The sequence below is a fragment of the Pipra filicauda genome, unplaced genomic scaffold, assembly GCF_003945595.2.
Source record: "Pipra filicauda isolate LSUMZ 115617 unplaced genomic scaffold, ASM394559v2 scaffold139_size1960392_pilon, whole genome shotgun sequence".
In the NCBI taxonomy this organism is placed as follows: domain Eukaryota; kingdom Metazoa; phylum Chordata; class Aves; order Passeriformes; family Pipridae; genus Pipra; species Pipra filicauda.
The window spans coordinates 972709-993143 of NW_024103873.1; the positions used below are offsets into that span (position 1 = coordinate 972709).

Below are 20435 nucleotides of genomic sequence, written 5' to 3' on the forward strand. Positions count from 1 at the left end.
AACTGTGCTCATTAATCACATCAGAGCCCCAGGTACCAGCCAGAACAGCTGCTCAGACTTGTGCAGGAAAAGGGAAGATAACAGGAGTGATTTCTGAGGCTGGGGGACACAGTCCCATCCCTCAGGCTGTGCTCGAGGCCACGGGGTCCCGCACAGGAACGCCCACATCGGCTCCTCATTGGAATTCCCTGTGTCCTTGGGGAAAGCAAAACACATTTCCAACTTGACTGAAGTATTTTGGGAGCAGAGGATCCTCTAAGCATCCATTCCTCATCCTCTCATCACCACTATTTCTGTTTTGCAGGGCCACCCCAGCCCAGCCCAGCATTCCCTCTGGGATCCTGCCCAGCCCTCAGAACCACCAGGCAGGTCCTGGCTTGGATCCTCTGCTCCTGTCACCCTGGAAGCCACCCAGCTGCAATCACAGTGCTCAGAGACACTCAGACCCCGTCCCCAAGGAGCAGCACCCGGATTGTGAGGAAGATAAACATCCAAGAGCATGTCCTGGGGGTGCTGGGACAGGGCTGCCCCCGGAGCTGGCCCTGGCACAGTCCCCAACCCCGCAGGGTCAGGGCCCTGCAGAGATGCCCTGGGAGAGATGACTGAGGCTGTCTCAGTATAAGGAAACTTTTAAATGGCTCTCAAGTTGCAGGATAATTTGTATTCCCCTCTCTTCATACCAACACATTAACCAAATACATTATTTCCATAATGAGGAGATGAACATCTGTGTGGCTTCCCAAAATTTCAAGTGGCAATACTTGAGACAAGTATTCCCTCTTTGGGGACTGACACATCAGCATTTCAAATAACTGCCATGGCTAAAAATATAATTTCAATTCTAGGGAGGTCAAAGAAAAAGCTCAGGTGTGATTTAGATTTTATTTTTTTAACCAAGCCCACCAATTTAATTTCATGACTTAAAGGTGCTGTACTATTGTATTGAATTATTTGTACTTGCCCTGTGTAAGTGGAAGGCTTAATGCAAACTTTACCAGAGTATGGGAAAGATAAATATCTGGAGTAGTGTTATGTTACTGAAAATTACTGTAGGACAGTCGGGCCTCTGCCCAGCTGGGCCATGGCACAGCAGGGCAGCCTCAGCTGATATGGTTTCATTTCTCCTGCTTTTTGTCCAACAAACCCAACAGAATTCCGGGGAAAACGAAAAACCACAACCAACCAACAAACCCCAACCCCATCTGTGCACAGAGAGGTTATTTCGCTGCTTAGTTCCTGACTTGAGTGATGGCTGGTGGCAGCTGGGAAGGCTCCAAAGCCATTTCCACACACAACATTCCCATCACACCCCACGGGGGCAGGAATCAACCCCCTCAAGTCCCTCAGCCCCCAGGAGCAGCCACCCCATGGGTTTTGGTTCCCTTGAGCCCGAGGTCTCAACTGTGTTACAGCCCAAACCAGCAGCCCAGGCTGCCCCAAGGCTGTGCCTGCTCTTCCCAGAGCTTTCTCCTGCTCTTTGCCCCGACTTGAGTGGAGTGTGAGAGTGGTCAGAGGCACTGGGACAACTCCTCCAGAGCTCTCCCTTCCCATCCCCTCCCAGCCCTGGGCTCGGGGCAGAGCCTCAGGGCCAGCTGGGCTGTGATCATGGGAACAGGGAATTAATGTCAGATGGACAATGTCATGGAACTGAAACACAGCCTGAGCTCCACTTCCAAGGCCTGCTCCCTTCAGCTGCACAGGGTGGGATCTCCCCTGGCAGACACACAGTTCCTCACCATCCTACAGTAGGACACAGAAGGTCTGTGTTAATCCCTCCTTACCAGGAGATCAACACCATGGATCTCTTGGCTCTGCTGCCCCGTTCTGAGGAACCAGCACATGCCATTCCATGGAGATTTTCCTGACACATTTTCCATCCTTTGTTGTCATGCAGTCAGCCAACAGAACAAAAACACACTCCTGCAGCAGATCTGCAGACCCAGCAGGAGTGAAGTGGGCACTTCAGCATTCATTGTATCATCTTTAAGGAAATTATGTGTATTATTATTATGTGCATTATTTCCTGAACTATTACTTTCAAAAGCCTATAATCAGTCAAGCATCAACAATGCAGACTAGAAGACAAAACCACAAGGAAACAAGCAAGAAAAGCCTTTACAACCTCTGTTCACTGCCTAAAATTAGCACATTTCTCTTTTTGACTGAGCCTGTCTCAGCCAGAGGTGTCAGAACACTCAGTCTCTGTGTGTCTGGGTGTGTGGAGTCCCAGCAGAGCAGAACTTGGAGGCTACAGAGAACTTTCCTGGGATGCTCCAGATGCCCCCGGTGAGCAGCAGGATGGTCATCAACAGCTGCTCATGCAGGACAGCACAGACACCAGAAACACTGCACACTTGCACAGTGGAGGCATTTTTGGTGCACAGTGCAGGCAGATCAATGTGCTCCCTGCAAACATGCCACGATTGGGTTTCACTCTAATAATGATCCCTTAGGCCTAATCCCACAGCCCACCTTTGGAAAGATCTACTCTGGATCTACTTAGAGCTCCCTCTTGGGCCCAAGTTTCTCTCAAACATGAGCAAACATCAAGTGAAACCATCAGTCCTTCTGCTCAAGTGTCATCTTTCATTGCCTGGTTTGCAAGACCTGTGGGCATCCACCAGGCACTGCTCTGGAAATGCTGCAGAACACACTAAACTCCTTCTGCTCTGCCCAGGCAGCACATCAGAGATGAAAAATGAGCTGTTCCATTAGGAACAATCTGTGGTTCTCAGCCCTCCTGCAGAACAGCATTTCTAAAATTAGATATTTGGGACTACTCATGGCTATTTTGACCTAAACCACGAGCAGTTTATTTCCAAAAGCACCTCCTGCATTTTCTTTTTTACATGAAAAATACATGAAATGTACCTGGCAAAAACAAATCCTCTGCCAACATAGTCCTGGGAATTAGAAAAATGGATAAACCTCTGAAACTATAGTGTCAGAAACACCAGAGATGCAAATCCACAGAAAGAGGAGAGGGGAGCACTTCCCTCTCACTCCATCCCCACCAGAGCAGCCCCAGATGAGGCCCTGCTGTGCTGGCAGGTGTAGGATATGATGGACTGTGGGAATATCTCACCACCACCTTTCCTAATTCCCTTCTTCTGCCCCTTGTCCCAGCAGTGACATCCCTCCAGCCCAGTGCTGCCACGTCCTCCCAGCTCCCCACATCCCTGGGATGAGTTTTGGAGGCAAACCCAACTGCAGAGCTGTGCTGGGCACGGTGTCACTGCCAGGGCTGCACTGGGGGTGTGGCAGAAGGTGGCAACATCTCCTCCTGGCTCCTGTTTCCATGCCTAAACAGAATTCCAATCTAAATTCCAATTCTTTTCTGTAACTCTGCCACAGTGACCCAGAACTGGTTCATTCATTGGGGTCTGGTGGGGTCCTGGGAGATTCATCCCTCCCCAGATCCTGGAAATCCTGCCAGCTTTACTGACAAGCAGAGAACAAACTATTATCACAACGGAGATTCTGCACAGAAGCAAAGTCCAACAGCACCAGAGAACACCAGGAATTCCCAAACAGGGAGGTTGTGGGGGAAACAATCACCTGCTGCCTTCATGGGCTTGCTGCCTGTTATCCACGTGGTGCCACCACCCCATGCAAGCCTGGGCTGCCCTTGGCTCTGCTGCCCTGGAAGAATGCTGGGAAGCAGCACATGGCCAACTGTTGCGGGGGGAACAGTGCCTGTGGTGCCCCTCCACAGGCACCCACCCACCCCTCCTGCCAGGGTAGACCTGCAGGGGAAGGTCTGGAGGGTCCCACCACCCACATCCCCACCAGGAGCTGGCACACGCAGGGAGCAGCTCTCTAAAAACCAAATCCTGCCTCTCTGGCTGGAAATACTCTGCCCAGACACATCCCCCAGACAGCTCCAGTGTCAGACCATCTAGAGGGAAACTGTTCTTGAGAAGATGCAATTCAGGGCATTCCAAAAGGGATGATGCATCTGAAGGGGGCTCAGTGGCTGTGTATTACTCTGGGAATTCTCTCTTCTTGCAGTATCAACCATCCCAGTCTGTGTCTGTGTGTACACGTCTCCCTCTCTCAAAACAACCACCCACACGATCTCCAGTGTCCTCAAATAACAGTTAAACATGAACATCAAAGAGAAAATGCCAAGAGAAGCCCTGGGAGCAATACCCAAAATACAGAACCAGAGGCACACAGGCCACGTGGTGGAGAACAGCTGGTTCCCAAGCAGAGGACCTGGATCCTGGCAAAGCCAGACCTGCTGGAGCTTGATTTCATTTCCAGGGGCCCCAGTGAAAGCTCCTAAATCCTTATTTTACAGCAGTTCTTTATGGTCCAATTTAGAGCTTCCTACCTCATTTCTTTGCTCTGAAGCAGCAGCACCATTTGGTTCAAACCCCATTTGGGACAGAACTCGTGCTAATGCTGGGGGGGTTATGGGCTGTGTCTTGCACTGAGCAGTTGCAGATAATTCTCTTTAGTACTCTGAAAAAATCACACCTTCCAACTGTCCAACAAACCCCAAAGGAACTCCAGTATCTGAGCACCACACAGCAGCCAGGGGGGTAACTATTAAACTCATAGAACCACAGAGTATCCTGAGCTGGGAGGGTGAGTCTCCTGACTCACTGAGGAAGGACTGAGGAAGGACAAACCCCCCAGTGCTGGAGCCCCTCAGCAGGGCAGGGAGGACAATGGGAGAGGTGGGGGGTGGTGAGGAGATGAGAGGAACATTCAGGACAGGTAATGGCAGGAATGGGTAAATCTGGGAGCGATGGTCCGAGCCCTTTCCCCCAGGACTGGTGTCCCCCCTGGCTCCTGGTGTTCCTGGGCTCTGCTCAGCGAGGCTGCAGCCCCACAGCCCAGGATGAACCAAGGCCCTGGAACCACATCTTTCCAGCCCACTGACTCTCTCCAGACCACATGCTCATGCCCCAGGGACACAGAAAAAGCTGGAGAACAACAGAGAACTGGAAGAGATGCTGAACCAGGCTGTAAACAAACCAAAGAAATCCAAAATGGACTATTTTCCCAATATTCCTGAGTGATATGAGCCAGCCCTGTGTTGTGCTGAGGGAGGGGGTGGGAGGTGTTGCAGGAAGCACATCACTCCCAGAGCAGCATCCTGGTGAAGGCAGCCCTGGGGAGATGCAGAGCAGTGTGCCCCTGTTCATTAACACTGGATTAAATCCAAACTGTCTCTAACAGAGCACAATGAGCCCCGAGCTCCTTCCCTTTGCTGCGCTGGGATGAGAAGGGAAAACATTTCAGAGCCACTAAACAGTGAGATATCATTGCACAGTGATTTGTCCTTAAATCACTACCCTTCCATGGCTTTATCCCCAATTCATCCCACCCAAACAAAAAAGAAGCAAACTGGTTCTTGTTAGAAATAAAACCAAAACATAAAACCAGGATCCCTTTGGAAGACAAACAACTGAAAAATTCAGGGACAGTTACACTGGTTTGCAGCATTCCTGGTTTTTTGAACAGCTGGGTGTCTCCCTGGGCTGGATTGGAGCCACCCCTTAACCTCCAAGCCCAGAGCTCCACAAACTGCAGCCTGGGCCACATCCCCAGCCTGCTGGAATGGAATCATTCATCTTAAACCTACTTGAATCTCACTGTTTAGTTGCATCAGTTCTGAGCTCAGCCTGTAAATAATATTTTTTTCCACATCAGCGAAGCGTTTTTCCAACTTTCTAAATAATTAACATCACACACACACATATATGTACATTAGCCTCTGTATTTTTCTTACAGCTGCTCCTCTCCTTGGTTTCATTGGGAGCTGGTGTGTCCATGAAGACAGAGCACAGACACGTAAGAAAGACAAGACTATTTCAAAAGAAAATTATTGGAGAAAAAACCAGATTTCTGGAAGTGTTCAGTCAGTAGATGAACAGTAACAACATGAACCACAGGGTAACAGCCCAATTTGATAAATTTTGCACAGAAAAGAGGTGTAGGAACAACAGAAAGGAAGAAGTGAGTAGACAATAGTTGATTTCCTCACAGTTGAGTTTAAGAGGAAAACGATTTCTAAGACTCAGGACAGGGCTGATGTTTCAGTGCTCTTCTCTCCACAAGAGGACACACCACCACGACCCTCTTTTGCAAGAGTTCAAAGCAGCAAGAACCATAATACAGTATCCTGCTGCCATAATTGTTCTAAAAATAAATAAAATCTGCTTTTTTTCCCCTGAAAACATCTCAGACCTTTCAGCTTCCCTGGTACCTGGTTAAACTGGCTATGGAGCACGTTCCCAACTTTCCAGCTCTTTAATGTGCAGCTCCTCTGGCTCCCTGTCTACTGCAATTATGCAAATAAAATGCAACTTTATCCTTCCAGCATAATTACATCACACACAATCAGGCTATATTAAGACTGACTTAAGATGAATGAATTCAGTTCATGTAATGATTTCCTAAATCCCCCCCGTGGGATCGTGGCAAAGAAAATTCTGTCCCCAGAGTGACATCAAGTATCAAGACAAATAACTGCGGATCTGGGGCCTGATCCTACAAGAAACTGAGGGCTTTGGGCTCCCTCTGGAGCCAGAGGCTGCTGGGATATTCCCACTGTTAGGAAAATAGGAATGCCAACTGGGAGACATGCGGAAAACTATGGTGTCCACAGTTCAAGAAAGACCAGGAGCTACTGGAGAGGGTCCAGTGGAGGCCACAAGGATGATCTGGGGTCTGGAGCATCTCTCTGATGAGCAGAGACTGCAGGAGCTGGGCCTGGTTGGTCTGGAGAAGAGAAGGCTGAGAGGGGATCCCATCCATCCACACAAACATCTCCAGGGGGTGTCAGGGTGGTCCCACACTCTGTTCAGGGGTGCCCAGGGACAGGGTGAGGAGCAATGGCCATGAACTATCACACAGGGAGTTCCACCTCAGGAGCCTCTTTACCTCAGAATGCCAGAGCCTGGAACAGCTGCCCAAGGCAGGTGTGGAATCTCCTGCTCTGGAGACATCCCAAACCCATCTGGACATGTCCCTGTGTCACCTGCTCCAGGTGACCCTGCCTGGGCAGGGGGGTTGGACTGGATGGTCACTTCCCACACCAGCTCCTCTGGGATTTCCTGGCTCATTCCCCTGAACTGGGAGCAGGGGCAGAGTCACACACTCAGGTCAAGGTGCAGGAGCTGCAGGGCCTCTGCTTCCAGGGAGGCTTCCTAGGAATCTTTCCCCAGCATATTTCAAATACTACCTAAAACAGTGATAAAAGGAAAGGGAAAAAAAAGAAAACATGCTCTTGACGAGTAAAATCAGGGCAACCCCCTCATTCATGACTAACCCAGAATTCTCACCAAATCCAATGGGAATTAAGCTTAACTGTTGCCTTGACCTGGAGCCTGTGAGCCCCAGGGCTGCTGCTCAGGTGGAGCCCGCTGGGCTGGGATCTGCTCCAGGCACTGGGCTCCATTCTGCTCATTTACTTTGTTCCCATCAATTTATAGGGAAAATCAAGGCAGTTTATTTCTTTTATTTTATGCCTTCACCAGAAGAAATGCATTACTGAATTTTAGGAAGCAGATGTTCATTGTTGGATGATAAAAGAATAAAAATGTCTAATTCCCTTCTCCTGGACTCTTGGCCAAATGAAATTAGAACAACAGAAAGGAAAACAAAACAACATCCAGCAGCCTAAATTCAAGGAAGGCAGCAATCCAGAGGGATAAGAGCCTCCCTGAGCATGGGAACACTAATGCCCAAGGATTCCTGATTTCTGTAAGTAGCAGAGCTGTGGATGCTTCTCTTGGTGAATGAAACCAAAATGGAATTGGGCTGGGAATGTGGAGTCCTGGAAAACTGCTCCAGGAGAATGGGGATGTGCATCCCTTTACCCTCCCTGTAACAGCAGGAGCAGGAGGCAGATCCAGGTGGCATTTGGGGCTGGATGAACAGGACTGAGGGAGGTAAGAACCAGCCTGAAGCTCTCTGAGCAGCCAGGGAGCAGCCAGGGAGCCTCTGCTCTGGACAGGGATATCTGGCTCTGCCTCCTGCACCCCTGGACAGCCCCTGCTCTGCCCCACTGCCCTGCCCTGCCAGGGAGTCCCTGCAACACAGGGACCTGAAACATGGATCTGCTCCTAAAGCATGAGCACAGTTAGAGACAGTGATAGGCAAAATGTGATTTAAGCATCACAATTAATCATCCAACCTGCGTGGCTACAAGTGCAGAATGCAACCAGCCAACCTTCAGGCAATCCTTCAACACGGTCACTGAATAAGAAGACATTTGTGAGCTCAATAAACATATTTTTTGCAGATACACCAGATACACTGATATTTACAACTGTTAGTTAACTGACTTTCTATACCTGGACCCTTCCATTCTGCTCTCCTCGCTTACTGGGTCCAAAAAAGCCCCTCATGGGTTCAGTGTATAAGACAGAAGTAAAATATTTTAAAACAAGCAAACCTGGAAAGTTTTTGTTTCTGTTTACTGTTGACAGAGTTTTCTTTTCTGTGTCAGGAACCCATAGGGATGAATACAGCCAGTATGAAAAGCTTATTAAAATACCCTAGTTTTCAGAAACAAACCACTTCATTGTCTATCAACTTTAGGTATTTACGGAGAAACAACATTTGAGAACACCTCGGGGGCTGAAAAATGTAGAAGAAGGAAGCACATGATACACCTGAGAAGAATAACTGATGAGGAGGGAGTGCAGGCACAGGAAAATGCAAATATTTGGTTTTCCAGGGAGTGAAGACACCCGAACCTATTTTAATGTAGGCAATGTGTTCAAGGACTCTTTGGAGACCCTGCCCCACGCGCCATGTGCCAGCTGAGGAGTTTGTTTTCTTTACTCAAAGGAAAGTTCTTTACCTTCTGAACCTTGTAAACAACTTTTCTTTCCGTATTATAGAGAACACAGACTCTAATCAACCAGTTTGGTGCCCAGAGGAAGCCATGTGGATAGTTAAGCATCCCTGCACACAAAAGGATTAACAAATTGAGGAGAGATCAGACAACAAACTCTTCAGAACACAAAGGAATGTTGGGAAACAAAGGGATTATGTCAAAGTTTCCCGTAAGTTTTATATACATGTGCATATGTATAGAAGTGTATATTTTTCAAGCACACAAGCAACATGTATAAGTAAATATAGTGCTTGATCTGCAGGAAATAAAAGTTAAGCTAAGTTTCAGTGGAAACCACTGATCTGAAAAGGAAGTTTTACTCCCTCAGTGGAGAACTTCTCCGCTGCTTCAGAGTTGAGACAAAGGTTGCAACAGACTTTCTGCCCCCCTGTATCCACATGATACATTCAGATCATTTGAATTTCCTTTCCTTTGGGTGATGGAAGCCCTGTGACATCCCCACAGCTCAGGGTGGGCTCTGGGATCGTGCTCCAATAACCCACTGCTGGCAGCTGCTACCGTGGCAATGACGCCGGGTGTCCATGTGGGGAACAGGGAGATTTGGGGAAAATTCAGCACTTACCCCATGTGCTTCCGGGTCTGTATCACCCTGTTCTGGGCACCTTTATCCCAAAACACTCATGGGGAAAATCCCAGGTGACCAATTCTGCCCTGGCAGCGTGTGGGGAGCAGGAGGGGAGGGAGGGGAGCTCTTACCCTCGATGGTGGCTCTCTTGGGCAGGATGGTGATGGCCCCCTCGGCGACGTCCTCCTGCTGCAGCAGCGGGCCCACCTTGGAGCCCCACGTGTCCGAGCCCACCCACAGGAAATGTCCCACTTGATCCGCCCTCTTGGCGGCCGCCAGGATCTGCCTGTGGGAGAGAAGGGCGTGTTCACACGGTCGTGGGGTTTAAACATGGAACTGCTGCAGGAAACGGCCTGTGCCAGGGGCAGGATGGGGGGACTCAGCCATCTCAGAGGGCTTTTCCAACCTAATCTACTCTGTCATGAGCAGAAACAGCACATTCCTGCACCCAGGTCTAGCGGAAGGTGCTGGTGCCCATGGCAGGGGCTTGGAACAAGATGATCATTAAAGGTCCCTCCCAACCCAAACTATCCTTTGCAGCACCAACAGGACTTCTCTTTAAATTCCTCCTGTATCCCATGACAGACACATTGATTCCACCAAAACTTAGAGTTTTGCCACTGACTTTATTGAAACTTCATCCTGAATTCTTTTTGTCTCACTGTAGGACTGAGCCTCTCAGCAACTGATGATTCCATCATGATTTTAAGCCGATTTAAAATTCTGGAGTGAGAATGTGGAGCACGGGCAAGTGAGAAATGAAATATAAAATATTCTTTGTATTATTTTATGAGCCAGTTCTATGTGATTTAACCTTGAGCATCCAAGTCACTTTATCACTATTAACCTTCATTTGCCGTAAAATAGAGCCTGAAATAATTAATTATACATGACAGAACGAGCTTGGAGAGAGGGGCGTGCTCTTAGTGCCTCTTTGAGGGGTAAGGTCAGCTCTGCCATCCAATGCATGGGTAACCCTATGCCAGGAAAAGCTCCCAGGTCCTGGTCACCATTCCTGTGCCCCCACTGTGGTCTGGGCACCCCCTGAGCCAGGGCAGAGCACCCTTGTGCCTGGTCCTTCCCCCACATCCCAAACTCCCCCCCCCATCACTCTTACCGACAGACATTCCCACTCCTCCCGTTCTTTTTGCCTTGCCCTTGCTGCAGGGCTGCCCAGCCCCATGAATTCCCCCAGCTGCCCTCACCTGATGTCCTCATCGTTGGCGAAGATGACGATGGCCCTGGCGTTGGGCGTCTCCAGCAGCTGCCGGATGATCTTGTCGAAGTCGATGGTCTTGTCCTTGCGGTCCTGGGGGATCTTCAGGGACTGGGCAATGCAGAGCCCACCTGAGCCAGAGACAGGGGAGAGCAGAAGCACTGTCACGGAGGAAAATGGAACATCAGGGGTGAGCACAGGGACGGCAGCGGGAACTGCACACACTGGAAGGGGAGCCTGGGGGGAAGACAAGTTCTCTGATGGGATCACTGCCCTTGTGGGCACTTCATGTGCCACTTCCTGAGGGTTTCACACCATTATTTCATGTTCATACCATTATTTCATATTCACATCATTATTTCATACCATTATTTTTTTGCACAGAGAGCTCCGATACACACAGTCTGCAGGGCTGGGTAGGGTTGTGGTTTAAGCAGGTGGGAAAACCCAACATTGTAGAAAAGCAAAATAAGCAAATATATGGTCAGTGGAAGGACTGAAAATAGAGGAATTAAAAAAAATAAGCCAATCCAAATGGCAACCTGAATAAGCTTAAACTGACTAAAAAAACCCCAAAACAACAATCAGAAAGGCAAGTGATGCTGGAGGTGTATTACACAAATTTTATCTCAGCAAAGGGCTGAAATTCTTTTTGATTTTACAGGTTGAAGGCTATTGAGGGAAAATGTTTCCACTGGAATGACTTATCTGGAATAGGAACAGCCAAGGAGTTGAAATATTGGTAAAGTAAAAAAAAAAAAAACCAAAAAAAACCACACACAAAAAAACCAACCAACCAACCAAAAAAGGATAAAAATGAAAATCAAGGATAAAGATCAAGAAAACCCTTATTTGTTCCAATGCCCATCACCAACTGGGCTGGAGAGACCCAAATATTGAAGCCTTGAGATAAAGTACGTCTGTGAATGGGACTTCTCATAAACACCCAGGAAACGTGGCACAGAGTGTGAGCAGGGAACAGGGACACCCACAGGCAGGGCAGAGAAAGGCTCCCTGCCAGCACAGTTCCCAGAGTACAGCTATTTAGGTTGTTTTAGAAAAATAAAAGAAAAAACCATCCCATCTCCAGTGATATTCTGCTTGTTGCTGGCAGATGAAAACGCAACTTTTGCCTTAATTATTTTGTTTCTCAGTGGTAAATACTTTCATCTTTTATGGCATCTCAGATACCAACCTCCCCACTCTACTGCACAATGTGTTAATTAATAACATATCAGAGCTGCTTAATAAGAAACAGCAGTGGGGACGAGTTAATTAAAAGGCAGCAGGACAAAGGAGAGATTCACAGATATGCTTTAAAATACAGATCTAAAAGTACTGTTAAACGAGGCAGTGGAGAAGGTGTTTGTATGGAGGGATCCTACAGGGGGAGGAGGAGGCTCATCCCCAGCACACACCATCTGCCAGTGCAGCACCATCCTCGACCCCGGGCACAGCAGCCACGGCAACACCTGGAGGAACCCCTGGAACAGCCGTGAAAACCAAACTCAGCCCTTAAAATGGTGAGATCTGCCTCCTGTGCAGGTCCCTGAGCACCTCCCAGAGCAGGGCAGGCTCCTTTTCCCTTGTTTGAGGCGCAGAGAAGATGAGACGCAGGGGCTGCCTGAAGGCAAAGCAGCTCTGCTGTATTGGCTGCTCCAAAAGCTCCGGGGGAAGAAGGACTGGTTTGGTGGGAAGAAATAAAACAGTGAAAAGGAAAGGCAGGGAAAGAATAAAAGAGAATAATAACCCCCAAGTTTTCCTCTGACTCACACAAAATCTTTCGTTTTGTTTCACAAAACTTGAAATTTTTGCAACCTGGTGTTTTTGTTGCTTGTTTGTTTGTTTTCAAAGAAAACAATACATGTTTTTAAAAAGAAACTTCATTTTTAAATGGAGAGACAAAGCTTCACTGCTAGTGAGTTCAAAAATCTAAAGAGTTTAAAATGCTCTCTTTTTTTCCCCAGTCAAAATTAGGCAGAATGAACTCAAACCCGTGAGCAGTGCTATCTAGCTTTCCTGGAATGACCCACTTGGCAGGGATTGCAGCTGGTTAAAAGCACAGCTCCCCCAGCCAGCCCTGGCTCTGAGCATCCTGCTCCACGGCAGGGCCAGGGCACCACCCAGGCACAGCAGTCAGGGAAGCCATCCACGTGGCTCTGCTGGGGGAACATCTCTCTGCCCTGGCATCAAGCCTAAGGAGAATTTCAAGTTATTATCTGCTCCTGGGAAGTCCCTGTGCCCTCCCTGGCACTCCATCACTCCAAGCCAAGCTACTCCAAACCTCCCCCGAGAGACTCCAATTTCTCTTGTAAAACAAGGACGTGGCAACTTTGGAGAATTCATTTCAGAAAAGAAAGGAAAAAACCAACCCAACCCCCAGAGTGCTACAGAGCTCCAGGATTTGTCACCTGGAAATTTATTCCTTCCCTCCACAGTGTCCTTTTGAGAGGCTCCCACTGTGACAGAGCAGAGCAGGAGCAGATGTATTTTATGGCATTGGGACCAAAGGGCTCCTCTGTGCTGGATGGAGCCATCATTTAGACACATCTGAAGCTGCTGTGAAGGTCCTTTGCAGTCCTTCATCACCTCCCATCACCTTCAGTCAGAAAAGGTGAGAGGACTGGGAATGCAGCCCAAAGAGCAAATAGAGGCCTGAGGAACAAATACAACCCCAAAGCCATCTAAAGGGGACAAAGTGTGTTATTTTCCAGCTTGTTTAGCTCAAATCCACCCCAGGCAGCTCTGACACCAGAGCACAAAGGTCCTGCAGCAGCCCATGAGCTGCTGCTCACACCCAACCCCCGAGCTGGGATAACAGTGCTCCCATCCCTCTGGAGGAGCCTGTGGCAGGCAGGGCCCCCTGGCATTTACCACTCTCAGCAAGCAGAGGTGCCCAGGGAACTGAGGGGAGATTGTCCAAATGGCACAGATAGAATAAGTTCAGCTTCCATATTCTCGTCCCGCATTCCTGTTCCGCCAGGAAACGTGTGCACAGTTATTTAACCTGTCAGGTTAATGCACTGCACTCACCAGGGAAAAACCTCTCAGGCAATTAAGTGGTAGCAACGTGAAAGTTGCAAATTCGGGCCTTTGCCTTGAATTCCTGCAGTGATCCATTACCCTGACGGACTGGAGGAGTGACAAATGCTCTCACTGGCACCAAGTGCTGTGGCAAAGGGTGGGAGTCTGGAGCCAAAACCACCTGAGACCAAACCAGGGCTGCTCTGACGCACCCGGAGAAGCTGTAGCTGCCCCAGCCCTGGAAGTGTCCAAGGCCAGGTTGGATGGGCTTGGAGCAAACTGGGACAGTGGGAGGTGTCCCTGCCCATGGCAGGGGGGGGACTGGATGGGCTTTCAGGTCCCTTCCAAGTAAACCATTATAGGATTTTTTGATTCCATGACTTTGTGTCTCCAGCCTCACGCCAGATCCTGTGCTGTGAGATGATCAACATGCTCATCTTGCTCTGATCAAAGGTTGGGACATCAAGGCCATCCACCCACTGTGGAGTGACTCCCAACAGCACAAGCACTCTACAGCACTATCATGTGATGGTTTTTCCTGGGAATCCCACTCCTAAGTCACAGATGTGGCACAGGGGTCAGGCCACATCCCAGGACGCTCCAGCTCCCGGCAGCCGGAGGGCAGGCGGATGGAGCCAGCTGGGTGGCAGCTGACAGCACACAGGAGCAGGGAAGAGAGTCTCAAAAATATCCTGGCTGCCTTCCTTCCCCCCCCGCCAGCTCCTGTGCTGCTCCGGAGCAGATCCCCAGGAGGGTTCTCCAGGCTGGAGCAGTCACGCGCTAAATTGGTCGGGGCATTAAACCCCCAGCGCTGGTATTTAAGGGTAATGGATGTATCTGGTAATCAAAGTGTTGCTTCAGTATCCATGGATACCCACGATTATGTGGTATTTGGATTCTGGTACAACACTAAGTACATTATTCTGCTTCCCTGAAATTCTCCAGGAGCTATTTTTCTTATCACCACTTAATTGGATTATCAGGTAGCAAAAGAGACACTTTAACACTTTTTCAGCTGATTTATCTGCAGAGATCCTCTTTTGGAGGGGGGGGAATTACTTTTAGCAACACTGAAAACATCACAAAGTTATGTTGTTGCTGCTGATTATTAAAAGGAACTCTCAATTAATTTGATTAATATGTTACTTTAAAATTAGCAGCTGCCAGGAGCTGCCTCCTGGATGTTTATTAAAGTTATGGGAACAACAGACAAAGCCTTTGGCATTGCATGGCTCGGCACAGCTCATCCTCCACTGGCAAGGATTTGAGGACCTTTCTCGCTGCTCATCAGCACAGAAAACATCCCCAAACTAGGATTTTAACAAAGGCTTATTGGGAAGCATGGGAAAAGATCAGGTTAAGTACAGATGGCAACTAGAATTTTAATCTAAACAATAAAAACAAGAAGTCTTCAAGTGTGGAGGATTTCTGACCCCTCAGAAAGACCCTGCCAGGGAGCTGCTGTGGTCCCACGATGATCCAACAAGCAGGACCCCCCATCACACAGGGGGAAATACAGTTTAACCTCAGCTTGGGGCAGGCAAAGGAGAGGAATTAACTGGGGAAGAAACAAAATAAACCTCAAAGGCACATAGTGGGGTTTTTTCACTGCTATGTACGTTTTTTATGTCACTGCTGGGCTCTGGCATATCCTTCTATACCCTGCATATACAATTTATGAGCTGCAATGAATTTTACTTGTGAACCTCATATATTCTGCAGACAGGAAACTAATGGCAGTAACACTGAAGACTGAGTCAGAGAAGTCAGTACTCTCCCCAAGTGAAAACTCCAATTCCACAACTGAGGATATTTCCCTGATAAAGCAGAGTCACAGCCCAAAGGAACTGGAACGACACAGATTATTTGATACTCTTGAAATGCAGCCGGGCTGGCAGCTTGTTTGGCATCAAACTCCTCAGCAGGGAGAGAGAACTGTTCAAAGAGCTGACACAAAACCACCAAATCTTCAAGGAACAGTCACTGGGAAGTCAATACATGACTCACACCTTTAGAGCAGAGCAGGAGCCTCTGTGGCAGGGAGGGGGTAGAGGTGGGGTTTTGTTATATGAGGGAGTTCACATTTCAGTAAAACCTAGAATAAACCTCTCCATGTCCATGCTGCAGGACTGGTCCTCAGCCTCTTGCAAGAAATAAATCAGATTTTCAGTAAATCACTCTAATGTAGGAAAGCTTCCAGTGCCATTCCCAAAGCTGCAGATTCCCAGCACACCAACCTGGATCTCTGATATTCCCCTGTCCCATTGGGGCACAAGGTGCCACCAGTGTGGAAGTTCACCAGGGATGGGTTGGGGTCATCAGAACACTCCAGAGGAAAGATCCCAAGCATTTATCTGACAGCTCCAGCCCTGCTCCATCTTCCCAGGAAAGCTGGGATGCAGAGCCCAGAGGAGACCCCAGTGTGATCCAGCACCAGCTCTGCCTGAGGCACTACAAAGGGATTTTAATCTGTGGAAATCAGCTGGTTGGTAGAAAAGTTCCTGCCATCCCATGCAGCCAGAAATGGAAATAAATTAATTTATTCTGACCCCCAAAATTAAAACACAGCAAGGCACATTCAAACACAACTGGCTGGATTTCATTCTACCTGGATTTGCTGGGCCAAATCAGCACAGAATATTCAGAATCCTCAGGAAAAAAGAGCTTCAAGTTAAAGAAATGGCTAATAGAGAGATCTAGAAATGTCACCTGGGTCCTTGTCTCCAAAATCAAAGTTCTAACAAGACTCTGGATTGGACTGTTGGGTCATTACCAGGAACAGTTAATATCCTTAATCTCCTGCTTACCAAGAGCTACAAAGTTCCTGCTTATGCCAATAAAAGAAGTTTACAACTGCCCTGATCTGCAGATGGGCTCAAATTTAAATTACATCTCCATAGTATCAGAATTCAATTGTAAAAATGAAAAGTGCACCAATAATAAAATTACATTAAAACATGAAACTACAACAAGTTATCCAAGAGAAGGATCCCTGTGGATACCAAACAGCTTTAACTCAGAAACTTTCTACACATGAAGAATCTACTGAATCATTTTGGAATTTTATTTTTGCTAATCTTGTTTATTGTTTCATTTTTTCACATTAACCCTCATCATAACCCAACACCAGAACACCTAAACTGATACAGAAGACTAATATTTCTAGTATGTAATTCGTTAATGCTTAATTCCATTGTGTCAGACCTTTGCTGCATGTTTAATGACATTCCTGGTGCGTTTTATCACCTCAAAATTGTCCTTTATTATGGCAGTTACACTCCAGCAATATACAAAAAATTAAGACTCTCTCTGGAACACCAAATTAAATTATAAGAATGGTATGGGATCACTTTGAAAGATTTAGAAAAGCTCTGTTTGCTAGAGAGAAAATGAAGAAAATTAAGATACCCTGTTAGACCCAGAGCCACCGGGGCTTGGGAATGTGTGTGGGAACAGGAGAGATTTTTGCAACAGGAGGAACTTGGGATTTATTGGCTTCCTAAAATCTGTGCTATAGAAAGAAGGTGCACTGGAGCCACACAGTGTATCCATGCAGAAAAAAACAATATAAAATAAAATTATGGTTCAGCTTCAAACATCTAAAACACTTTTGTTGTTACAACTTCATGCCAGGAGTGCTCCAATGAGCTGGTCTGGAGCAGAGCCCTGCAAAGCCTCCAGAGGGGACAAACCCTGCTCAGAGGGACACTGAGATCCCCCTAAAAATGAAACATTGCCAATTTGAAAGGAGACTGGATTCCAGGAAATCAAGAGAGAAGATAACTGATAAACCATTCCCTGTAAGGACCCAGAACAAACAGATTCTCAGCTGAAGAACACTCCTGATGCCTTGAATCATTTCCCTGTTTTTACAGCAGGTGCTGCTGGCAAAGGGAAAAGAGAGACCCCAAATCCAGACCCCCCAACAGAGGTGACAGGGGTGCAATGTGGGGTCTGGGGGACAGCCCTGGGTGCACCTCCCGATCCATGGGATGGGCCCCCCAGGAGTGCAACACGCTTCGTGTGGTCTCATATGGCACAAATCCCAAAAGAACGGGAACACAGGAGAGAATCCCACAGTTGTTACCTTTGAGGTCATTGAGTCCAACCATCAACCAGCACCACCACCACGTTCACCACTAAACCATGTCCTCAATCCTCCCCTTTCTGAGCTGGGTTTAGTCAGCCTAAGCCCAGCTCTGCAGCGCTGTGTGTAAAAATAGCAAAGGCAAAGTTCTCAGCAATGGTGTCAGAACACTTTCTAAAACACATTTGCTTTAGGAACAACTGTGGGCGGTGAAAGCTCTGGCTGCAGGAGGCAGAAACAAAGCCCCAAAAATACCGTGTTCCACAGCAGAGCCTTCAGCCAAGCCATGATCCAAATGAGGGTTGTGCTCCACACAAACACCAGCCAAGGATCTCAGTCCTGCAGCTGGTTCAGAAATCCCCCAAACTGGCACACTCAGAGCCCTGAACTGACATTCCCGGGGAGGGGCATGGGAAGCAGCCCCTGCTGCAGACACAGCTTTCCTCGGGTATCTCCAGAGGCTCCTGATGCCCAAAGGGAGGGAAACGTGGCAAGGCTGGTCCTGAAGGGACACATGGGTATCCTGAAAGGAGACTGGACTCCAAGGAATCAAGAAAGAAACAAAACTGGTAAAATATTCCCTGTTTTCCTGTAAATAAGTGCTGGACAGTGCCTTCCTTGGCACAGCCTGAGGCCGTTCCCTCTCCTCCTGTCCCTTGTTCCCTGGGAGCAGAGCCCGACCCCCCCCGGCTCCCCCCTCCTGTCAGGGAGTTGCAGAGCCAGAAGGTCCCCCCTGAGCCTCCTTTTCTCCAGGCTGAGCCCTCCCAGCTCCCTCAGCTGCTCCAGCCCCTTCCCAGCTCCGGTCCCTTCCTTGGCCGCTCTCCACACACACACAGTCCAACCTGAATCTCTGCAGCTGTGGCTCTGCAAACCAGACCTGTTCCCTGCCATGGAACCTTCCAGGCAGCTGCATCTCCCCTCCAGCACCCTCTCCCTGGGCAGAGGGCAGCCAGGCTCCCCCCTCCAGGCCCTGGATTGCTCCCCACAGGTCCTGGATGCAGGGTCGTTCCAAAGCAGAGCCCTCAGAGGCTGCTTTGGCTGCCTTGCAGGACACGATTTCCTGCCACCCCCCCCACAGATCCTGAGCCCTGGGGCTGCTTGTTGGAGCTGCCTCTTGGAGTTGCACTGTGTAATTTAGGGACTGTGCTGTTCCTGCAGGGACATTTCCCCCCAGCAATAACGGTGCCACCTCTGGGTAGTGAATCATTATAAACTGCGAGCACAAAATGATCTCTACTGATGAAGCTTTTCTAACCACAGTTTAGAATGTTCCCTTGTTCCTAATTAATTTTTTCTTGGAGAGGTAAGGTGGTGTTTTAGCCTGTTCTCAGTCAATGGTATTTTTGTGGCTGTTATGTATCTGTGAGGGCAAGTAAAGACTTGTCAGTTCTTCAAAGAATGAGAAATCTAGAGAGTGGCAATGACACAATGGGAAATCTCAGTGGGAAAGGAGGGAGAAGAAGAAACCTTTGAAATATAATTTTGGAAGGAAACCTGTTTCCTGATTTTTCCACCCAAGAACAGGCCAGCATTTACAGCATGAAAACACTCTTTCCTGAACCCCTGTCAGGCTTGCAAAAGCTCTGCAGTAGATCAGGAACATGGAGCAGGGCTCAGAGGGACTCCTGGGCTGTGAGTCAGTGAGGACATGAGGTGAGGGTTGGGCAGGAGCACAGAACTCCAAGGGAAGCTCCTGAGAGCAAACAGGGGTTTGACATTCACTGCTCTTAGTTACAGAGATCACAGAGTCATGAAGGCTGGAAAAGACCCTCAAGATCAAGTCCAACCTTCAGCCAAACCCCACCATGTCCACTAAGCCATACCAACTAACAGTTTGGTAGGAAGACAGGAGGAAACAGGGTGTGAGTCTGGGGGACATGGAGGGTTGAAGGAATAGGAGGTGGCTTCCATGACATCAGGGCACTTGGGGATATGGTTTAAGGGTGGTGATGGTGCTGTGTTTATGGCTGGACTCTTGAAAGTCTCTTCCAACCTTGATGATTCTGTGATTTCTGTGACATTTTGTTTCACCTCTAGTTCATAGAATGGTTTGGGTTGGAAGGGACCTTACTGACCACCCAATTCCAACCCCCTGCCATGGGACACCTTCCACTAGACCAGTTTGCTCAGAGCTTCATCCAAGCTGGCCCTGAACATTTCCAGAGATGGGGCAGCCAAAGCTTCTCTGAGCACCCTGTGCCAGTTCCTTGTGTGTCACCCAAAGTAAGGCAGCAGATCCCAGCTCATTCCTCCTCCACTCTTCCAGCAGGATGAGGGTCTCCTCCCTCTACACTCGAGCCACCACCGCCAGTCTTTGGGGCACTGCTCTCATTTCCACACACTGTTCTGCTGCTGCTTCCCAGCTTTGAGTGAACCCTGAAATGCTGCTGCTCCCATGGGGCTCACCCTCACACACAGGGCCTGTCACACACATCACACTGGGGGCCAACGACACGAGCTCCAACATTCCTGAGAGAAGAGTTCATCGAGTCTCATCAGCAAACTGCCACTCCATGATGTGTGCTCATATCCCACAGCACCTCAGGAAGCCTGAACAAAGCCCTGAGTCAGACACAGCTGTTAAAAGCACATTTAAGCACATTCTCAAAAGCAAATCATAGAATTCATGGAATCACAGAACCATTTAGGTCGGAAAAGACCT

At 48.5% G+C, this 20435-nt stretch overlaps 1 protein-coding gene across 6 annotated transcripts in view; it reads right to left on the reverse strand.

Annotated features, from left to right (window-relative positions):
• GRM7 (glutamate metabotropic receptor 7) overlaps nucleotides 1–20435 on the reverse strand; it is a 227238-nt gene that overhangs the window by 83459 nt on the left and 123344 nt on the right. For all 6 annotated transcript variants that reach the window (XR_005562453.1, XR_003545520.2, XM_027746429.2 and 3 more), the window contains exons 3-4: nucleotides 10652–10793; nucleotides 9578–9732 (exon numbers count right to left, since the gene is read on the reverse strand). Coding sequence is in view for 4 of the 6 variants with exons in the window: in XM_027746429.2 (XP_027602230.1) it covers nucleotides 9578–9732; nucleotides 10652–10793 (297 nt within the window). In the remaining 2 variants the exon portion in view is untranslated. The remainder of the gene's footprint in view (nucleotides 1–9577; nucleotides 9733–10651; nucleotides 10794–20435) is intronic.